The 18,169-nt window shown below is 44.2% G+C and overlaps 1 protein-coding gene across 2 annotated transcripts in view; it reads right to left on the bottom strand.

Moving 5' to 3' along the window:
* Nucleotides 1-1,017: 1,017 nt before the first annotated feature.
* Nucleotides 1,018-18,169, bottom strand: part of SH2D6 (SH2 domain containing 6) — a 73,747-nt gene continuing 56,595 nt past the window's right edge. Inside the window, exons 9-12 of one of the 2 annotated variants that reach the window (XM_073622086.1) lie at nucleotides 15,199-15,230; nucleotides 10,108-10,191; nucleotides 9,808-9,963; nucleotides 1,018-1,801 (exon numbers count right to left, since the gene is read on the bottom strand). In XM_073622086.1, coding sequence (XP_073478187.1) covers nucleotides 1,685-1,801; nucleotides 9,808-9,963; nucleotides 10,108-10,191; nucleotides 15,199-15,230 — 389 coding nt within the window. In that variant the 3' untranslated portion in view covers nucleotides 1,018-1,684. The remainder of the gene's footprint in view (nucleotides 1,802-9,807; nucleotides 9,964-10,107; nucleotides 10,192-15,198; nucleotides 15,231-18,169) is intronic. The other variant, XM_073622085.1, reaches the window with a different exon arrangement.

The raw sequence follows: 18,169 nt of genomic DNA, 5'->3' as shown, positions 1-18,169 counted from the left end.
CGGGCTGGGGGATTCATTCATTCCAATAGATAGAATAAATTAATATTGTGGCCAACAGAATGAATGAACATCCAAGCTTTTGCAAAACACATCCAGAGGAGGAAAAAAAAATGTCCTGTGTGCATGGGGCCTTATACTTCACACCTTACTTGATAATATTCCACCAGTTCACACTTATGTTGGATAAACCCTACCTATTTAAGAACCAGACATTTTGGCCTACTGGAGGTTGTAAATAATAAAACAAACTCTATTTGCCCTTATAATAAAAGCAGAACTATAGCCAAAAATAGCTAGATAGAATGCATAGCACATTTAAAAGATACAATAACACAACCAGCTTTTGTTCCAATATTCATCTTCAATCCAGAGATTTCTCTCTCAGTTAATATTTCTGCTTTTTCAGCCCACCTACTCTCAGCCCTGGTCATCCTGGACCAGCCCCAGCCTGTGATGGGACAGTGAAAGGAGAAGCAGTGCAGTGATGAGCTAATCTATTTATTACTCTACTTTCTCTTGAGCTGCAGCTTTGTCTCACACTCCAGACCTGCTGTACTGCAGGAGGCTGATACCAGGTCAAATTCAGAACTGGAACTGCTTGTGTTTAAAGCGTTATCTATGGTCAAAATGTAACATGATATAGTAATTTCTTCACTGTATTTCAATTATTTCTAATCTGCTCCTATTAATCTGAATGATCTTTAAGTTTGCAAACTTAGTTTATGAAACCACACATTTACTTCCTTTAATTCACAGAGCCTGCCTTCAGAACTTCAGAGGTGCTGAGAGGAGGAGTTCCAGGAGGCAGAGCCTGTGCAGGAATCACTGCTTGTCGGTAGCAAGGAACCATGAAATATGTAGTCCTTAGAGATTGAAAGTCAACAACAGAGGAGCAGCTGTAAAGCATGCAGGGAACCCATGAAGTTGTGAAAAGAGATGGTCAGAAGACAGGCAGAACTCACAACATGAAGGACATTTTTCAAGTAAGTTTATGTTGAATTGTAAAAAAATAACTTTTGTTTGTATTATTACAATGCTGATGTTGTATAATGAAAAAGTATGCTGTGGCCATAGATTTTCTTTAATGATCTATTAATTAATACAGTCTTGCATTCATTTGTGTCTTTTATATCTGTCTAGATAGAGTTTAGCTTAAAAATAAACCTTTGCTAAAAATATGGAAGGTGCCATTGCTGACCTATTCCTGAAAATGCTAATTGCCTTGCTGTTATAGCAACCCACTGACTCTTGTAAATCACTGACCAGGAGAAAGTATGCATATCAGGAAAGTCAAAGGTCCATATCTGCATACATCGGAGTGATTGGCATGACAGCCGGGCAAACTAGCATTTATAGAGTGAGAAGTCAATCAATATGTTTCATCTCTCGGGAAAGAACAAAGAATTTTTACACTGATACTGAAAAATGAAAGTAAGTAGGACAATCAGAAATAGAAAAAGTCTAAACCTCCTACTTATTTTCTGCCATGGCCTAATCCTAGGCCATGGCAGAAAATAAGTAGGAGGGTTAGATTTGCTGGCTATAGAAACATTAATATCATTGGTGGGGGTTATACACTAGCTGTAGAATAGTGAACACTAACTGCTGTGGTGATAGTGATCTACAAGTAATTTATGGAGAAATCCAGCTGTAAAACCAGAACAGACACAGGTGCAAAGATGTCTCATAGGAGAGCAGGGTACAGCAAGGCAGTGGACTCTCTTTCTGAAGTCTGACGGTTCACCAAGTAGAGTTGTTCAATCTGATAATGCTCAATCAGGTGCACAATACTTGGAAACACCTGAGGAAAACACAAAGACATGAGTGTTAGTTGAGGAAAAAACACATCAACACACTAGAACATAAAGGGGGCATCTGAGGGTGTATTATATACCCTAACTCCTTTGTCATGGGAGACATTGTAGATCAGAGTATAACTTGAGAGGCAAGAAATTTTAATTATTTGTTCTTTAATCTGTAAAACGACTGCTTTGGAAACCACAACCAGCTTTCTTGCCCTTTGAGCCATATGTTAAAAACAAAATATCAGTGTTTAATTCCATGTACAGGCGGTCCCCTAGTTAAAAACATCCGACTTACAAATGACTCCTACTTAAAAACGGAGGGAGACAACAGGAAGTGAGAGGAAATCTACCCCTAGGAAGGGAAATTCCCTTCTGTAATGCCCTGTACATACGATAGGATTTTACGACAGAAAATGTGTGATAGGACCTTGTTGTCGGAAATTCCGACCGTGTGTAGACTCCATCACACATTTTCCATAGGTATTTCCGACACACAAAGTTTGAGAGCAGGCTATAAAATTTTTCGACAACAAAATCCGTTGTTGGAAATTCCGATCGTGTGTACACAAATCTGACGCACAAAGTGCCACGCATGCTCAGAATAAATTAAGAGACGAAAGCTATTGGCTACTGACCCGTTTATTAGTCCCGACGTACGTGTTTTACGTCACCACGTTCAGAATGATCGGATTTTCCGACAACTTTGTCTGACCGTGTGTATGCAAGTTTGAGCCAACATCCGTCGGAAAAAATCCATGAATTTTGTTGTCGGAATGTCCGATCAATGTCCGACCGTGTGTACAGGGCATAAGAGTTATTATGGGAAAAAAGGTACCTCCACTGATGCTTTATCACCAAGGCTTGTTTCCACAACAACCCCAAATTTTCAAAATGCAATTGTCATTGGGACAGAAAGTGAGGTGAAATCTTCTGAACAGGGGCACAGACAGCAAAACAAATGTTACAGGAGTGTTAACCCTTCCCATGCTATCCAAAAAGCTTAAAAATCTAGAGCTACACTTAAAAAATGTTCCTGTTCTGACAAACAGATTCAACTTAAAGAGGGAGTCCACCTGGAAAAAGATTATTAAAAGCCAGCAGCTACAAATACTGCAGCTGCTGACTTTTAATAAACAGACACTTACCTGTCCAGGAGTCCAGCGATGTCGGCAGCCGAAGCCGAGTAATAGCTTGGCTCTTGGCTGCTGCCACCGCCATTCTCGGTGAGGGAATAAGAAAGTGAAGCGTTGCGGCTTCACTTCCCGGTTCCCTACTGCGCATGCGCAATTTGCGCTGCGCGTCCTAAGTGGTCCCCGCTATCTCCTGGTACCTGTGTGTTTCCCAGGAGACAGCGGGGGGTGTGGGAGGGGGTGTGACTACCGTGGGAGTCTATTCCCGAAAGTGGGTGCAGATACCTGTCTAATACAGGTATCTGCACCCCCTCCCCCCTGAAAGGTGCCAGTTGTGGCACTGGAGGGGGGGGGGGGATCAGATGAGCCGAAGTTCCACTTTTGGGTGGAACTCTGATTTAAGAACAATCCTACAGACCCGATCTTGTTTAACCCGGGGACCGCCTGTACTAGCTGCAAGAATAGATGTGCTTCAATTGGCTACAATAAACTACTGAAATATTTGTGTTAGGAGGATGAACGCTGATAAGAACATGGCAGCAAGAGGGAACAGCCAACAGAAAAATTGACACGCTTCTGACCATGTGCATAGCTAATTGTTACATTACATAGCAATTTGTGTTTTAAACACCAGAACAATCTTTCTTGCAATTCAAGAGGACTGAAATATAAGGAACCTAGTCCCTTTGAGGTTTGCCAAAGTCATTTCTTTATCTTGTATCCAAGCAACATAGCCATCACAGACCCAGCACCATTGTTTTCCAGAAGGTTACAATGATTTGCACAGAATGCAGCCAACAGACTACTATCTGACCTATTACACTGCTACCTTATCACATTGCTTACAATACTGGCTGCCTTTCAAATGTGGGATCTTCGACCAATAGTAAGGATTAAGCCTGGTACACACCATGTTTTTTTCCGCTCAACCCAGTGGGTTGAACAAAAAAAAAACTGTCAGCTCCAGTTGGAGCCGTTGCACTAACGACCTGAGGTTAGTACAGCAATTTCCCTGGCTGAGCTGTTGTGTTTTGAGAGTGTCACGGCCCCCCTTCCGAGAACGCTCTAAACAGCAGTCTTAGCCATTGGCTAAGAGCGCTGCTTGGGAGTTGGTCGGCTGCTGGTTTTCCAGCATGCTCGTCCGACAGAATCCAGCCAAACTGGCAGCTACTGTCGGACTGGCTGCCATACACACGGGCCGAATGTTAGCCGTTTTTTATTGAACCAGCCGACGTCGCCCAGCATTCATCTTGTGTGTACGGGGCTTTAGGCTAGCCATACAGTTTATTTTCATTTAGCCAGTTGCCTGAATGTAATAAAAAATGAACAGATTCCTACTTCCACACAAACAAGGTGGATTGAAGAATTCCCATCGGCACTGGCATTGTCACAAAGAATTGATCAAATGGCTGATCAGGAAAAATTTTTCCAAACATATCTCTTCAACAAAAGTCGATCAAATGATGAGTGGGTATGGCCACACAGTGATCAAAATCCTGCCAGTCCCTGCTGAACCAGACAAATTTCTATCAGAGTATGGCCAGCTTTAAAGATAGAAAGATCGTGGCCAGACTTACAACTCCTCTACCCAAAAAATAAATGTATTTCAGAGCATTTTGTTTTTCTGAGCATAGGGTGTGCTTACGCTGAGGAAAGTCCTTGTACAGTATGTGCTGATGAAGCTGGGTTAGGTAGGTTTGTGATGTTTCTGGTTTGCTTTAATGATTGTTGACACATAGAGAGTCAGTGAATTGGATGACCCTATTTGCATGGCTAGAAGGAACTCTACATTATAAGTACACATCATTACCCCACATAATCCTCAATCTTGAGGCACAGGAAAACAGAAAATGCCAAGAATAAAACAAAAACTTTTGAATTCTGTTTTCTTTCTTTTCTGGAAATACAACATTATGAAATTGTTTTCCTCTTCAAGAAAGCTAATTTCTGAAAGTTCTGCCCCAAAACACCTTTACCGTTCAACCTATTTTATAACCCCGGGTATTGTCATACCTCCATCATACTAAAGATATAAATCTGTAACATGTACAGCACATTGAGTCCCAAAGGATGGAAGCAGCATTTGTTGAAGTGCTTTTTAACTTCCTATTCATAAAGACCATACATGGCCATCAATGTTTTTGATGGCCATGTACAAAAGTCCAGTGGCTCCTCTTTACTTCTCACACCTACATAAATAAATGAGTATATCCAATGCTGTAATTGACTGGGAACCCTCTGCTCCAGGTAGACTCATGTAGTGGAGTTAGGTAACTGTTGTGTAGTGTAAAATAATCCAAACATGTGATATCAGACATGTTATGTAGTCAGGTTCCTAAACGTGCTGATACTATTCTATTTGTCCTCGTAATGTAGGTTATCTGTGCAGCTAGGTGAAAAGCCCCTAGGTCAGCATTCTCGGAAACCTTACATTTATTGGGTGGAGCCAAAGAAATACGTTGCTGCAACGTTATTTCCAAAAGCATTACATTTGTTTCACCTTTTATGTAAATCATTATTGCTCAACTGTGGATTGGTGGAGCAGTCATTCACGGTAAAAACACAGGTAAAATCTTGCAATGTTTCTATATTTCCTGGCTGGAACATCATGTACCTACTCACAGGCAAAACAAACACTAAAGAGGTGACCTGCTTATGACATGGTGCACAAACAACCTTAGGTTACATGGCACCTAACAGTTTGTACTGTTAGGTTACTTGGCACCCTATGAAATATCCTATGTGGCTGCTGTCTTCTTACACGTCTACAGATAGACACACTTCTACCTAATAGAACATGAAAATAAAAAAAAGATGCACTAACATCAAGCAAGAAGGGAAGGGGATTACAGATGAATGTATTTAGCAGAGTCTTGTACTGTGTTAGCCAACAATGAATGCAGAAAGTTTTGATGTTAAAGTGATACCCTCTTAGCGATATCCCCAAGGAGCGACTGATAGATTTGGGTTCTCTGCTCTTTCCTTGGCTCTAATGGGAGCCCCACTCCTGCTGACACCACAAAAATACAAAATACAAAAATACCTTGGCCGGGAGGGGGTGGGGGTGGGGAATCAAACAAGAAAGATACACACCAGCTGTGATAAAAAAAAATGACCAGGTTGTATTGGTAGCAATAAAAAAGTTAAACAATGCAACAGTAACAATACAGTACAGTCAAACACCCTTTCAAACATCGCCACCAATGTCCTACAGGACTAAGCAATAGCCCTCCGACTGGGAGATCACTCCCCAAGTGAGACGTGTTTGTATGAACAAGGACACAAACTGGCTGACTCACTTGCAGGCTCTTAGGAGAGTCTAGGTTTAAGCCGGATAAGTTGGTAAGACCGCCTGCAAATCAGTAGGGCTTGCTGGATAAACCTTGATTATGAAGTAGTCTGAAAATTGGTTCTTCTGCTGGCTCAGTTGAGGCCCTTACGTTGGCGTGCAATGTAAGATGCTGTCCCTATTAAGATGTGGAATGAACAGGATAGTTCCCTTTAAGAGGCAAAGTTGTTGGTAAGTTCACTTTAAGTGATGAGGTTGTTGACACAGTTCATGTTAAGAGATTAGGTTGTTAGCAAGGATCACTTTAAGAGGGTGAATCTGTAGGGGCGGTTCACTTTCAGGTGTGAAAAGGGCCATACGGTGGGGATCTGGCACATAACTGTCATAAGGTTCCATTGCACATCTATAACATAATTTTGTGTGCGTCCAGCCTCGATCACAGTAGGTGTTCCATGGCTGGGCAAACAGTCATGAATAGCTATAGCTGCTGTTGGCCTGTTACTGTATGGGCTGAGCAGCCACAGCTATTCACACACATCATTCTAAGAGCAGGAATCTGAAGATTCCTAACACTGGAAATCACAGGATGTGCTGATGATCAACAACATGATTTTTCTTGTACCTATTGAACAGATACATATAACTAAATGATTTCAATGCTTGTATATTTAACATTTCAAAAGGGAACAAATAAGGGTACTTAAAGGGGAACTAAACTCTCTCTCCATCGGCTCCTGCTGCTGTCAATCAAAGTCAGTCAGCCAATGAGGAGAGAAAGGGGACGGGCCTATGTCTGAATGGACACAGGAAGCTGTGGCTCAGCTTGGGTGCCCTCATAGTGAGCTGCTTGCTGTGGGGGCACTCAACAGGAGGGGGGCAAGAAGCACTGAAGGGGGACCTGAGAAGAGGAGGATCTGGGCTGCTCTGTGCAAAACCTCTGCACAGAGCAGGTATGTAAAACATGTTTGTTATTTTTAACTTAAAAAAAAGTAGACTTTAGTATCACTTTAACGTTTTTCAATCTTTATGTGGCTAGCATTTGTAAATAGTTAGAAGGTATACTAAATTTACTTGTTTTAATTTTTACATTTAGTTTTTTTTACATTTCAGTTGCTTCCTGGTTTCTGGTCTAGGCCAAAATTATTACATTTTGTTATGCATCCCAGGAGTTTTTATGGGCATTTTTTCTTTCTTCGGGGGGGGGGGGGGGGGGGGGGGGGGAGCTTTCTAACCTAAGCACACCCTCCTGCCTAAATGCCTGAGCTAAGGGCAGATGAATTCCAGGAAGTAAATGCTACATGAATCATCTTCCCTTACTCAAGATGACCATGGCTAGAAATGCTAGGGGAGTGTTTATCAAAGTGATTTCTCAACAAAATAGATCATGGAGACATTCATGGGTGGGTGAGTTTGCTTCGAATTCATTAGTATTTTTGGTGCTCAGATGCAGTTTGGTTCCACTTTAATTGCATAGTTGCAAACAGTCCTGATTTTCCCGGGACAATCCCGATTTTGGGACCCTTGTCCCGACCGGAGGCTGTCCTGAATCGGGATTTGCCCAGGAAAAATCGGGAATGTTTGCATTTTACCTTTTTTTTTACAGCTGGCTTCAGCAAAATGTCCGCTGGAGCCGCCGCCGCTAGATTGCTCCCCCTTGTGTTCAGTGGAGAGAAAAAGGGGGCTCGATCCGTGCAGCCAATGAATCGGCTTCTCCTCTCGCACGGATCGGCCTCTCCACTGAACACACCGCGCCGGCGGCCGCTCATGCTGTAATGAATATGTGCTGCCGGGGCCTGGGGGGCGTTATGGGAGGGTCTGCACTGAGGGGGGTCTGCGCAGGGCGTCTGCACTGAGGGGGTCTGCATTGATGGAGGGGGGTCTGCACAGGGTGTCTGCACTGAGAGGGTCTGCATTGATGGAGGGGGGTCTGCACAGGGCGTCTGCATTGATGGAGGGGGGTCTGCACTGAGGGCGTCTGCATTGAGGGGGTCTGCATTGATGGAGGGGGGTCTGCACTGAGGGGGTCTGCACTGATGGAGGGGGGTCTGCACTGAGGGGGTCTGCATTGATGGAGGGGGGTCTGCATTGATGGAGGGGGGTCTGCACTGAGGGCGTCTGCACTGAGGGGGTCTGCATTGATTGAGGGGGACTGCACTGAGGGGGTCTGCACTGAGGGGGTCTGCACTAATGGAGGGGGGTCTGCACTGAGGGGGTCTGCACTGATGGAGGGGGGTCTGCACTGATGAAGGGGGGTCTGAACTGATGAAGGGGGGTCTGCACTGATGGAGGGGGTCTGCACTGATGGAGGGAGGTCTGCACTGAGGGGGTCTGCACTGAGGGGGTCTATACTGACTCTGCTGGGGGCACCTGATGCAAGGACGGACTCTGCTGGGGGCACCTGATGCAAGGAGGGACTCTGCCGGGGGCACCTGATATAAGGACAGACTCTGTCTATTTATACACATATTTCAATTGTTGTGTAGGATCTGGGGCTGCTGTCCCTTCATTCCCCTCTCCCCCTTTCCCTCTCCATCCCTCGTTCATCTCAGACTCTAACCACACCCGCTTTGAGCCACGCCCATTTAAGCCACGCCCACTATTTCACGTAGACCGCGCCCATTTTTGACACAGCGCGCGTTGCGCGCCGCAGTTTTGTTTTTTATTGCCATGTCACACCTACAAACACATTCCCCGCCCCCTAATTATTATACGGCTCCGCCTACAGCCAAAAAAGTGTCCCACATATTTTTTTTGCAATGTTGGCAACTATGTAATTGTTAGGCCCCTTTCACACATGCGGACAGTATGTCCGTATTTCATCCATCCGTTTTCGGATGAAATACGGACATACATGCATCCCTATGGGATAGCGGGTGTCAGCGGATGTACATCCGCTAACACCCGATGTCGTCCGCCTCCGCTCTCGTCCGATCCTGCGGACGGAAGAAAATCCTATTTTTCTATCCGTCTGCAGAGTGGATCGGAGGAACACGGACAGACGGTCCGTGTTCCTCCGATCCCCCATAGGGGAGAGCGGAGATCTGACAGGGTGGTCCCTGCACAGTGTGCGGGTCCCGCCCTGTCATCTGCCTGCTCAGCTGGGGAAAGCGGAGCGATCCCCGCTGAGCAGCGGATAAACACGGGGCGGATCAACACGGATCCGTCCCGTGTGAAAGGGGCCTTAGGGTTAACATACACTTTAAAGACAGAGGAATGACTGCAATGCTCTGTTTAACAGTCCAGCCCCTTAGGCTACCACAGGGTACATTTCCAACACATCCATTAAAAGCATTAGCACAAGGGACTTGCCCCAATTTTCATAACATTTCATTTTATTGCTTCTCAAAAACATTATCAATCTTCTGCAAATGAGCTGTACAACATAAATTAGAGCTCAATTTACAAAACACAATGCTTCAATTCTATACCAACCCTTTGTGAAGTTTGGAGCTACAATGACAGCTGTCAATCTGCACTACCCAATCCAGTGTTTTCACATCATATCACAGTTCACTACCCAGCATGGCAGGGATGTACCTACAATTAACATGTGACAATGGTAAATAAAATTGTAATCACTCACCTCTTCATGCCTTTTGCCCTCTTTTCCCAAAGAGAACCCAAGAGTTCCTGCTGTTCTAATAGGGATATTGTAAATGTGGTCATGGTAAAGCACTGCCAGGGTATATGAGTGCGACTGATTTTGTGCTGAGCTGTGACGCACCAGAAAACATCCGTCCTACACATGTAATAAAACAGTTATAATAGTTGAAATTTTTATTTTCAGCTTTTTAAGTACACTAAAGTATAGTTTATATAAATTGAAGTTTTATGTAGGAGAACCTACAAGCTGCATTTAAATTTGTACTAGATGTATTTGCACCTTATTAATTCTACGGAGCGCCCACTCTGCCTCTCTGCGCTCCATCTCTCCTCCATACCAAGGTTTACTCTCCAGTCCCATATTCTGTAATAGAAAACAGATCAATGGTAGTAAAACCAGAAGGCTTCATGCGGTATCTACATGCCAGTCCCGCAGTTAGTTACCCATACATAAAATACCAGTCCCATCTGTGCCTGTGAAATAACATTGCCTTTCCCTTGCCTAGCTGTTGCCAATAGCATTTCATTAACATGCATGAGCTGCTTTATAAGATTCTGGTAATTTATTTATTTATGGTACTTATATAGCACCGTCAATTTATGCAGTGTTTTACATATACATTGTACATTCACATCAGTCCCTACCCTCAAGGAGCTTACAATCTAAGGTCCCTAACTCACATTCATACATACTAGGGACAATTTAGACAGAATCCAATTAGCCTACCAGCATGTCTTTGGAGTGAGGGAGGAAACCCACACAGGCACAGGGAGAACATGCAAACTCCAGGCAGGTAGTGTCATGGTTGGGATTTGAACCAGCGACCCTTCTTCCTACTAGGCGAAAGTGCTATCCACTACACCACTGTGGTAATGCATGAGTGTGTGAGCATGTAGAGATGGTCATTACTGGGGGGTATGGGGGGCAGCTGCCACGAGAGCAGCATTTATTTGGTGGATGTTGTGAGGGTCTGGTAGTGTGATCGTCACTTCCTCACATTGCTACTACTCTTATCTCTAAAGGCTCATGCACACTGCAGCTCAACGGAGCTCAAAGAAGAGGCTCCTACAGATTTTTGAGCTTTCCATGTTAGCCAATGTGTCCATGCAAACTTTGGCTTTTTCAGGTGTTTTCAGGCATATGCTCCTACATTCAGAAAAAAAACTCCATCAAACTTGCGTTTTTGAGAGGAGCAAGTGCCTCAAAAAAGAACACATGAAAATGTTTGTTCCAGCTTTTTATTTTGTTTATACAGGCTGAACCAGCGGGGACACCCAAGGTTATATTCTTTTGGGGCTAGCAGGTTCCGGTCAGCATACCAAGCTGAGGACTGGAAATATTTCTGAGTGGATACATTCAGTCATCTCTTTGGGCTCTTTATCATTGATTGGGAGCAAGCTCGTTAATCTTCACCAACAGTGATTGGATATGTGCGATATATGGTTTTGTCTCTCCACTCATATAATCTCGGTTAAATCCACTTGATTTTTTGATCTAAGAATTACCAATGATCTTGGCTAGATCAGAGGTAGAAACTTCGTCTCTCGAATCCAAGTATCAGGATTTCTGATTCATTATTTTACCAGTTGTGAACCCACATTGGTGGATAGAAATACTTTGGTTTAGTAATTATTGAATAGGGTGTCCCCGATATCTGATCATTCCTGAGGATCACCAGCACTTACCCAGTAATGTCCTAAGGAAGCAATTTGTGAAACGCGTTGACAGACAAGAGTGCACGGAGAAGCTTATGGACCTCATTTATTCATACACTTTGTAAAGTATATGTGTCCATATGGACTTTATCTATATCCATATCTCCATGCCTATTGTATTGGGTATTTGTTGATCCTGTCAGTTAGAAGGGTGCTTTGTGTGTTAAATGTCCTTTTAATTAGTATATTTTGTAATAAAGATTTATATATTTTTAGATATACACCATCTCTTGTTGTGCCCACAAAATCCACTTGTTTTTTGATAGAGTTTTAACTCATTCAATCCTCCTTCTATATATTGGATGTAGGCATAGTGGGGGTCCTCCCTTTCTATGCCTGTAAAAGCAGGGTTTTTTTTAACTGCAGTGTGCATGAGCCCTTAAAGTCTAGTTCTGGGCTTGTGGCCAACACACAGAATGGTACTGTGCTGAATCTACCCCCCTGGCTGCACTGAACGCACAGTTGCAGTTGTGCGCTGGGAGGATACAGTGCTGAACTTATCGCATTACCCTGTTTTCCATCTTTGTTAGAACTGTGTACTTTACAAGTGACATTTCATTAAGTTCTATTTACACAACGGTGTTGGGATGCAGTGGTTGGAAAACAAATCCTGCTCTCATAAAAAGTATTTTAGTACCTATAAGGGTCCTTCCACAGGGGCGATCCAATCAGGTCCATTTGTCAGTTTTTCAGGTGGACCTGATGAGATGGTCAATGCATTCCTATAGCCCAGCAGGTGTAAACAGACTTGTGTACATTTACACCCGCCTACCTCTGTATTTGATCAGGCACAGAAAAAAATGGAGGACTGCATCCTCTTCAGTTTGGGTGGACCAGGTTGGAGGTAGTCAGGTGTAAACAGTCAGCGGATTCCGTATACTCCCGGCTGCCCATACAGCAGAGTGGGGTCTGTCCATGCAGGGGTGTATCTAGTGAAAATGGCGCCTATGGCAAGCACTGAAACTGTTCCCCTGTCAAAACATTTGAAACCCATCTTTCAGATAACCTTAACAAAATAACAGCTAACAAAACTACAAGTCAAGCTCTTTAATCTTTAATTAACAAATTATGGGTTGGCACTGTTGAGCTGCACTAATGAGCACTGATAAGCAGCATTGATGATCTGCACTGAGCCCGCGTCCAGCCTCGTGGACTAGGCCTAAGCCGCGGCCTCGCCTAAAAACTCCTGCCCGCAGCTCCTCAGGACCGGCACGGTGTCAGCAACGGTGCTGGTGAAAAAAAAAAATCTAAAAAAATCAATTTGCTGAAATTTTTAATCGATTTGACCTCTCAACTCGATTCAAGATTTCAATCGATTTTTTTCCCCAGCCCTACCTGCATCCGAAAGTGGTGAAATAATCCCTATTTCTGCCCATTATCGGCCCTGAGTTGCAGACGCTAATGCTCCCAGTGTCAGTTTCATTTAATTTGGGGGTGCACAGGATAATGTTGGGGGGCCATGGCCCCCTCTGGAGTGCCCCCTTCATATGGCGCCCATGGCACTTGCCATATGTGCCATACCCTGGATAGGCTACTGTGTCCATGTCCGCTCTGCATAAACTGAGCAGACACGACCCTGTCATCGTCCTGCTTTTCTCCAATCAGCAGAAGATAGCAGAAGATCTGCAAGCAGATCCCCTGCTGATTGGAATGCAAATTGCCGGTGTGAAAGGGTGCTTAATGTGACACACAGGGGGAGATTTACTAAAACTGGTTCACACAGAAACTAGTGCAGCCGTGCATAGTAACCAATCAGCTTTTAGGCTCTATTCACACCAGTGTGACTTCAAAGTCACGTGATTTTGAGTGCGACTTTCATGTGACTTTACACTCCCTGCCACTCAAGCTGCAAGAAAGTTGAATCAAAGTAGGGCAGGAACCTCTTCAAAGTCACTGTGACTTTAAGTCACATAGATTGGAACAGGTGCTATTGAAATCAATGGGCCACAACTTGTCATACGTCTATGTGTCCAAAGTTGCATGACAAATCGCACTAGTGTTAATGGAGCCTTGTTGTCAAAGCCTAATTGAACAAGCTGAAGTCAGAGAGCCCATTCACACAGGGGCAACACGACTTCCAGCACGACTTTGGGAGGCAACTTGGACACGACTTGAGTATGAATCACAGCACGACTTGGGGCAACTTACAACACAACTTGAAGTCGCCTCCAGGACAGGGAACTTTACAAGTGGCCAATCAGAGCTTATCAGCTGTGTGTGAGAAGGAGGGGGCTGGCTGTTTAGTGGGGGAAATTACTTTCTGTTTCTTTTCTGCTTCCTGTAAAGTTGCCTCAGTATGAACAGTGATCAGACTTGGAGGCAACTTCCATTGAAATCAATGGGTACAAGTTGCCTTCAAGTCGGATTGAAGTAGTACAGGAACCTTTTCTGAAGTCGGAGCGACTGCAGTAGTGTGCATTAAGACAGATCTATTCACTTACATTGATTTTTTCGTGTAGTGCGACTTGAGGCGACTAGGGGCGACTTGGGGCGACTTGAAGTCGGATCCAAAGTTGCCCCTGTGTGAATGGGCTCAGAAGGTGATTGGTTAATATGCACAGCTGCACCAGATTCTGTGTGCACCAGTTTGAGTAAATCCCTCCCATAGTGGGCCAGACACAAACTATTTTGTTAGAAAAAAATACTCTAGTAATTTAGATTGCACACGCACGTTGCACTATTTTGTGAAGTAAGCTGTATTTTTACAAGTGTTGAAAGGACCCAGTTCACAGCCTGCACTCTTTCTATAGATGCCCTTTGCCATGGGCCCATGAAAATCCAGAGAGAAACTGGCAACACCTACAAAAAGCCACAAAATACACCATGGTTTTCCAGTTCCACATTGATATAGGAGTCCTTCCTTCACATACAGGGGTGAATTTACTAAAGGAAAATAGACTGTGCACTTTGCAAGTGCAGTTGCACTCATTTTTCTTAGTAAATGTAATGTGGTGAAGCTTCAATTTGTAAAGATTACCCAATCAGATGCAAGGATAAGGATGATGGAAATAAGCAGAGCTTTACCACATTCACTAAGCTTTGGGAAATATGAGTGCAACTGCACATGCAAAGTGCACAGTCTATTTGCCTTCAGTAAGGCTCGATTCACATCTATGCATGTTGCTTTTGAGCGTTTCCGCAGTGCTTTTTGCGGTGCTTGCCACGTTTTTGAACATGCGTTTTTGCCACGTTTGGCTTTTTTTTTTTTTTTTTTTTTTTACAGTTTTTTTTTATACTGTATACAGTGTAAAGAAAAAAAAGAAAAAAACCCCGCAAAACGTGGCAAAAACGTGGTAAAAACGCGGTACTTTAAAAACTTTAAAAACGCGGTACTCCAAAAACTGCGTTTTTGGATGCGGGTCCATTGAATTCTATTACTTGCAAAACGCTGCATTTTGCATGAAAAAAAGTCCCCGACCCTTTCCAAAAAACGCAGAGGCACAAAAATGCATTGATGTGAACACGTTCCATAGGAACCCATGTTAAAAAATTCCCATGCATTTCTGCAAAATGCAAAATGCATCAAAAAACACATTAGTGTGAATAGAGCCTAAATCAACCCCCCCCCCAGTCTCTTCAGTGGGTACAGCTGACTTTACCCTGTGTAGACTGACCCCCCGGTATTGACAAAAATTTTCCTGGTATTTTTTCTTACATCTGATCGCTGCTTAGTTTTCTCTTCACGTCCTGTGGGGAAAAAAAGAATTTCGAAAAGCTAAATTTCTGGCAAGCAGGTACACACACAGTTGAAATATAAACTGTAATTAAATACCATATAATTTTGGCCAATGGAATCCATAAACGCTCAAATGCTTGTTGTGCTTAAATGCGTGTGCAACATGTGGTTTTAGGTGCGGTTTTTAAGCAGCTTTTCTCGTGCCAGGAGAAAAGGCGTTCAGGGGAGCTGAGCAAACACAAATGTGTGCATGAGGTTTTAATTGGAAATCAGAGCAAGGTGTGGAATGCTGCAGTTGCAGCATGGTGAGTGCTTAAAGTGGAGTTTTAGCAGTGTTTTGTGACGGGGTGCAATGGTTAGCTTTTATTTATGTAAAAACTGTGGCTGTAGCTGCTTATAAAGTGTTAGCTGGAGTTCAGCTTTAACTTGTTAGTCAAGTTCCTCTAAAATTGCCAGTCTAACCCTACCGGCTCCACAGATTCACAAAGATGCTGTTCTCATGTGTCTCTTTTGTTCTCCCATCTAGAGTAAAAACACCCTAAAGCCAGACATAGACAGTTCGAATCTCGACCGTTTCAGCGGGGACCGGCCAAGATTCAAACCATATATGGGCAGGCTGATTGTATCCAAGTGGATCGATCAATCAACTTGGGTATAAGGATGAGCTCCGGCGTGTTCGCAAGTTGCACGTGCTGAGCCCGTCAGGAAGTCGGCAATGCGCTGCGCTAATCACAGGCAGTGAGACATTTCCTGATATCTGCAGCCGCACATCGGGAAATGTCTCACTGCTTGTGATTAGCGCTGTGCAGTGCCGACTTCCTGTTGGGCTCGGCATTTGCAGGTTGCGAACACGCCGGAGCTCATCCTTACTTGGGTACAACCAGCCTTTCGTATTTTTCATGCAATTGTTGTCAGCAGGTATATTCACTGTGTTCTCCCAGCCAGGGCGGCTCCCCCGGCCCGTCTGCCAGGAGAGCACAATAGCTCTGTGGGAGGGATTTCCCCATCAACACTGTCAGTGTCAGTGGAGGTATTGAGCGATTTTCTTTCCTGCAGGCCTCATGCCTACAGACTCTTAAGCTCCATTCACACCTGGGCATTCTGGAATCGCAGGCAGGATCAGGCGATTCTGCCCGCGATTCCAGAATCGTGGCAAAAAGTGGGACACGTTTGCGATGCCATTATTTCTTTTTTTTTTTTTTTTTTTACAAATAACAATTTTTATTGATCATAGAAGCAGGTAAATAGACAAAAATTGACACTGTAATACACAAACTTCAGCATAACAGCAATAGGGCCAGTGTATATTGAGTAACAGTAAACAATAAAACAAACAATAGGAAGTTGTGGTTGGCTCCATATAAGAGTTGCCAGTTATCAAATAGGGTCTGCTATAAACCACAGCAAAATCCGAAGAAAAGAAAAAAGAAAGGAGACAGCAGAGAAGAGTGAGATAAAGTGGGGGGAATAGGAAGGCTCAACCATCAGCTCAGGGCGGATCCTCCCGTCTGTGCCATTCCTCCCAGATTTTGTCATGTGTTTCCAGTCTACCCTATAATCTGGCTGTCATTTTTTCCATTAGCTCTATATCTTTTATTCTAGTGTACAAATCTGCCTGGGAGGATGGGGTAAGTCGTTTCCAATGCAGGGCAACCAGGCATCTCGCAGCCGTCAGGACATGTCTAAGCAGTTTTTTGGAATGTTTGTGAATCTGTAGGGGTAAAACTCCTAGGAGGAATAATTTCGGGATCCTGGGAACCTGTACTCCCATAAGGCAGCATAATAAAAGCTGCGTTTCTGACCAGAAAGGCACTATCTTGGGGCAAGTCCAGTAGATGTGATATAGGGTCCCCTTGGCTCCCTGACAGCGCCAACCCCTATCGGAGCTGGAGGGACAGATAGAAAGAATAGAGGATTTTAAGGCGTTCTCATTATAGAGTGTGCAAAAATAGCTTTTTGCTGCCTGGGACCAGATCGTCTGCCATGTCGCTTCTGGGATTTCCTCTCTTAGCGCCTTTTCCCAGCGAAGCATATATGCGTGTTTACCCCGGGTAGGAATGGAGTAAGAGTTCAACAGCCAATACATATCAGAAATTAAACCTCGGCGTGCAGATCCCTCCAACACTAGGCTTTCAAAGGGCGTTGGCGCTGAAAATTTGAGATTCGGGGCGAAAGATTGGGCATAATGTCTTATTTGCAAGTACCCATAAAACACCTGGCGGGGTAAATCAAATTTTTTGGGGAGTTTAGTGAATGAGCGCATCCTGCGCGTGCAGGGGTGCACTAAGTGGCCAAAGTAAATTTTGTGTCGCCCAGGTCGAAGACATCCGGTGTGTAAGACCCGCAGGCATCCTGGGATTATAAAGGAAGGAGGTTAAAGGAGACCTTTCAGAGCACAAATTATGTGCTCGAAATAGTCTAGGCCAAAGTGACCTAAGATGAAGCATGGGTCCCAAAAGCCGTGCCGAGTCCACCTCCACGTTTGCATACCAGAGCAGGCTGTTTGGGTGCGTGGGTGCAAGCCATATCTTTTCGATTTCTGTCCACTTGTTGTAGGATCGTTGGGGAAACCAGGAGGTCAAGGTACGCAATTGGGCAGCTTGGTAGTATTTAATTAAGTCAGGAAATGCCAGCCCGCCATCGGAGCGGGACGCCATCAGGACTGAGTGAGGTATTCTATGTCTTCTATAGTTCCAGATAAAGCGCACCAAGTCTACCTGAAGTTTTCTCAAGTCTGCATATGGAATTGGGATAGGCAGTGTTTGGAAGAGATAAAGGAGTTTGGGGAGGATGGTCATCTTGACAGAGGCCACCCTCCCCAGGAGGGATATATGGTGAACCTTCCATTTCTGTAATAGGTCCCTTATGGACCGATACAGGGGAGGAAAATTGGCTCGGTATACGATAGCGTAAGACGGGGTGATCTGGGCCCCCAGGTATTTCAGAGCTG

The sequence above is a fragment of the Aquarana catesbeiana genome, linkage group LG03 (genome assembly GCF_042186555.1).
Source record: "Aquarana catesbeiana isolate 2022-GZ linkage group LG03, ASM4218655v1, whole genome shotgun sequence".
Lineage (NCBI taxonomy): Eukaryota > Metazoa > Chordata > Amphibia > Anura > Ranidae > Aquarana > Aquarana catesbeiana.
The sequence above is the reverse complement of the archived record's forward strand: the minus strand, read 5'-3'. Positions and strand labels throughout refer to the sequence as shown.